This window comes from Cryptomeria japonica, chromosome 2 (genome assembly GCF_030272615.1).
Source record: "Cryptomeria japonica chromosome 2, Sugi_1.0, whole genome shotgun sequence".
Classification (NCBI taxonomy): domain Eukaryota; kingdom Viridiplantae; phylum Streptophyta; class Pinopsida; order Cupressales; family Cupressaceae; genus Cryptomeria; species Cryptomeria japonica.
Window position 1 is genome coordinate 661,697,057 of NC_081406.1, and position 4,972 is coordinate 661,702,028.

General features: G+C 39.2%; 1 protein-coding gene across 1 annotated transcript; it reads right to left on the bottom strand.

Annotated features, from left to right (window-relative positions):
• Window positions 1-397: 397 nt before the first annotated feature.
• On the bottom strand, window positions 398-2,919 carry LOC131061436 (subtilisin-like protease SBT1.7). The gene has a single exon (XM_057995130.2). It carries the CDS (start codon window positions 2,803-2,805, stop codon window positions 499-501), a length of 2,307 nt encoding a protein of 768 aa, XP_057851113.1. The 5' UTR covers window positions 2,806-2,919; the 3' UTR covers window positions 398-498.
• Between the last annotated feature and the right edge of the window lie 2,053 nt (window positions 2,920-4,972).

The following is a 4,972-nucleotide window of genomic DNA, read 5'->3' on the forward strand; positions in this document are numbered from 1 at the left end:
TAGCCAACGGCTAATCTCTACATATAATGGCACTGTAAAAAAACTCTCAAATCTTTTTACACTTTTTTGTGTTTTTACAATAGAAGAGATGAAAATTTTGTTTGTGGATTTTAGAAACTATAGAAATACTGTTTTGTGTAGAGATTAACCACGTTCAAAATGATATGTGATATATTAAAAAAATAATATTAAAGTTATTAATAAATTAATAATTACCCGGAAAACCCCTGTTATAACCGATGCCTCTAATATATCTCAGTCGGTTTGAAGATCGACCACCACATACACAGATCGGCAACGAAAAGAAACAAAAGCAGAAACAAACAAGTTACAGTGTGTCGTCCCCCAATTTGTAGTGGGAAACCAAAACAAAATCCTGCCAAACTTTCATTCAAGATAACAGAGATCGAACGACTTAGTCTTGTTATTTTAAGATAAAGATAAGAATCACATGAATAAAGTTAGGAAAACAGGTAAAAACACAGAAAGAAAGCAGCTTTACGACTGCCAACTAAAGGCCACAACAGGACTCCTGACATTGCGTACTCCATTCGACCATGTGATCGATCCGTGACTGGGCGCCAGCTCCGAAGTTGCAGCAATGAAAGTCACTGTGTATGAAACCTTCTCATTCCGCTTCGCGAAAGAGAGCTTTGTCGGCTTCACCACGACTCTCACACCCGCCGGTGCGCTCACAAGAACACTGTAAACCGAAGCACCATCCTCAACATTCGTCAAGGTCCGGCTGAATTTGAGCACCTGGGTAGAAGAATTAGTATCAGAATTGGTAAAAACTACAGCAAAAGAGGGATAATTGATGCTTCCAAGGTGGGACTTTGAACTGCAATGAGCATTCATTTTGGTTATAAGCCTGAGCTGCTCTGGAGTGTAGTTCAAAGAGCAGAGAAAATCGACATAGTCTTGTACACCCATGTCGTAGACGAGACCAGGAGTGAGAGCTCTGTTGGGGTCGACATGACCAGCACCGTGTGCAAATGGAGTCGAGTCTGCACCAGAGTCGGCATCTTTCAGAGCTTTTCCCGTGTTGTCGACACTGTTAGCTGTGGTCATGAGGGCTGATCTGATGGCCGCAGGGCTCCAATCTGGGTGAGCAGCTTTTATCAGTGCAGCAATACCACTCACATGTGGGCACGACATGGATGTTCCAGATATGATGTTGAACTTCACTCTGCGAGTATCGATATCCAGACTCGATGGTCCTGATGCGCCTGTCCAGGCTGCAAGGATGTTCACACCCGGAGCAATGATGTCGGGTTTCAGAATCTGTGGCGACAGAAAACTCGGCCCCCGTGAGGAAAACCCGGCGATTACAGGGGCTGGTCTAGTGCCGACCACTGTGCCCATTAGCTCAATCGTTGCGCTTGGTGCTCCGTTAGTTTTGATGTAGTTTAGGATGGATTTTCTGGCTTGAGCTCCGACTCCAATGGCAGGAATTACATGGCTGTCGGCAGAGAGATCTTCGCCCTCAGTGTTCGCCATTATCATACCCACGCCCCCTGCGGATTTCACCACAAAACCTTTCGCGACCCGGGAATTTGTTCCTCTGTCGCACATCACAATTTTGCCTTTTACCAGGTTGGGATCCAGGCTACCATCAAGGCACAGATTACTGTCATCAGTCCCATTGATTATGTACACAAGAGGGAAGAGTTTTCCTTTGGGTAACATTCTGCCTGCGTAGAGTGACACCCCACTGAAACGAGCCCCATTGCCGAGGACTACAGAGCCTGGGAAATCTCTGTCCACAGTGCTTGCACCGACTGTGGTAATCCAGGGAGCCATATTTTCCACACTCAATTGATCTGGGCCTGAATTCCCAGCCGAGCATGATACGAACACCCCCTTCTGCATCGCCGTAAAAGCACCCACTGCAACAGAATCTGATTCATACCCCACAGTCTGTTTGCCTCCCAGTGACAGAGACATAATGTCGACTCCATCTTCAACAGCTTTGTCCATGGCGGCCAGAATATCAGAGCTCACACACCCACGAGCCCAGCAGACCTTATAAACCGCAATTCTTGCTGTGGGAGCCATTCCTGAGGCTGTGCCACTCGCAAGCCCAAAAAAGCTGGCATTTTGCACAAATCCTCCCGCAGCTGTGGATGCCGTGTGGGTTCCATGACCGGCCTGATCTCGCGGAGATCTGTACTCAACAGTCTCATTGATCGGACCACTTGAAGCCTCGTAGCCTCTGCTGAAAAATCTCGCACCCACCAGTTTTTTATTACAGTGAGAGGCACTGAAATTTGTCCCGGATTCACACCCTCCCTTCCAATGCACCGGCACAGGCTTCATTCCATAGTCGGAGAAGCTGGGACTTTCAGGCCAAATCCCGCTATCCAACAGCCCGATGATAATATTATCGGACTTACCAGATTGAGAATTCCAGGCACCATTTTGGGCATTCAATCCCAAGAACTGCGGAGTCCGTGTCGTATGAAGCTGGTATGTCATCTCCGGATTGACCGCTAAAATCCCATCTGTTTTCTCCAAGGCCTTTGCTTGGGCCCGAGTGAGCTTCGCTGCAAATCCATGGAAGACCTGGTTGTAGTTATACAGAATGCTCTGAGATCCGTCTTGATCTTCGTCAAGACCGTGCAAGGAATCGACCAGAGATGAATACCATCCCTCAGGATTACCAAAAGTTGATGGCATCTTCGAATCGGAGGTCTGGACTATGTATGTTTGCAGAGATCCATCTTCCAGAGAACTTGCATTTGCAATTGCAACCAATGGGAACAACCAGAGTAGCCAAATCGATCCATATCCTGAAATCTTCATCGTCTTCTCTGATTACACCAGAGAAGAGTCGGATTTTGAAGGGAAAATTGGGATGGAAAATAAAAGGCCAGAAATTGAACATGGGTTTAGTGAGTGAAGTCTCTGTCTTTATAGATGATTTGAGGTTGGCAAGAAAACGCTTTAGGTAACGCGTCCCCATCGAAAATCCCGCTCTTTAAGGCCTGAAAAATCTACCTTGCTGATTCAGGCAATCAATCGGAAATGTGTTTTATCGAACTTCGAATCTTGTTAGATATGATTTAATCACTATAACAGTGGGTATTCGACCAATTGTAAAATTCGAGTAAAATAATGTAAGCCCTTTGATAATTGATGGATGGTTCCCCGTGAAATGTGGACTGAGATTCATATTATCCCGCCGACCATGGCCTGCTTCGTACTATTACAGGGAAGACGACCCGTACCACGTAAAACAACAATATTTACTATATATTTACTTTTGTATTTTGTTATAAATTTAATTTGTTATACATTCTAGATTTAGATTTACGATCCCACTCATTTTCTTAGTATTGTTGTTACTTTTTTATGACGTGACTTATATTTTATTTATTTTTAAATTTTTGTATTACGTGTGATTTTATTTTATTTTTCAATGTAAATTGTGTACCATTGATTTAATATAAAAATATTTTTTATTTAATTAATTATGCTATTATCGTTAAGTAATTAAAATTTATGGAGTTTTTTCATTGTGTTGGTTAAGTGGTGGTGGTTATCAAGGTTTCAAACTTCATGGTAATTGTAATTGTAGGTTTGTGTCTCTATCGATCCAACCCGAACTTTGATAAATGGGATGAGGTATCCCATTTGTGCCCTCCCTAATTCATAATTCGAAGTTGTATATATATGATTATATACTATTATAAAAATAATGAATAAATATTTTTATATTAAAATATAAAGACATTGTACTTTTTTTTTAAAATAATAGAACTACATTACTCAAGAACAAATTTATACAAAACACAAAAGAAAGTGGTTAGAAAATATATAAATATAAAAAATGGAAAGCAATAAAATAAAATGTTGGAAAAAGACTAATTTCTATAATAATATTAAAGTTAAAATTTATTTATAAAGAGATTTCTTTATTTGTGTTTGCAAAAAGATATATTAATTTTTAAAGGAAAAAATTATAGGATTTTTTAATAATTTGTTAGATCATAATTTTAATATTGTATTTAGTTATATTTTAAATAATATGATATTTAATCTTTTATAATTTATTTAAAATATTTTTTGCAACTTGTAGACACATAAATTTGTTCATATATGACCACACTTGACCTTATCCCATTCTAGCTAATTAAATAAATATTTATTATTTATTTAGCTAATCCTTTATCTCTACCCCTCACCTTTAATTAAATAAGTTATATTTTTTTAATTAATTTTTACAGTCACCTTTATCTTTCACCTTTAATTAAATAAATTTATATTTATTTAATTGACCTTAACCTTATCCCACAAACCCTCCTATTAATTCAATTAATTAATAACTACTTAATTAATTGATCTAGGCTAATTAACCCTCATTACCATTTTTCTTATTATTTAATTAGACATCATCCTCAAGCCTTGCCCACTCAATCTTAACCCATGAATCCATCTACATGGATCAAAATCTAAAACTTATCATCATGTGACAAGTATCCCTACCCTCCTCTTTCTCACACATATATGTGAGCATGAAATATCACATCATAGCCACTCTACCTCTTACACATGTCATTTACTCTTACAATGTCACTTGTACAAGTCAACCCATCTCTTACACTTGTCATAGACATGTCTCTTTCATTATCTTTCTGATGTGTACTCACACATGTGTGAGCACACTTAACCCTTACACCTCACTTCTAGTTGTAACACTTGTCACAAGGCTAAGACTCCAATCTAGGCCCACACTCCATCCAATCGTAACCGTCCATTTGACATTGAATCTTGGCCATTGATTTTCTTCATAAAAAACACATAAATTTAGGCCTCTTATCTCATTTTGATCACTCTCAATCATACTATCATTATGCTCAGATTTTCATCTTAGAATCCTTATTGTTATGTTGTTTGGAGAGCGATCCACAATTCCACAATAAACAAGAGAAAATCAATTGGAGTAGGGTGCCTTCACTTTAGCACATCA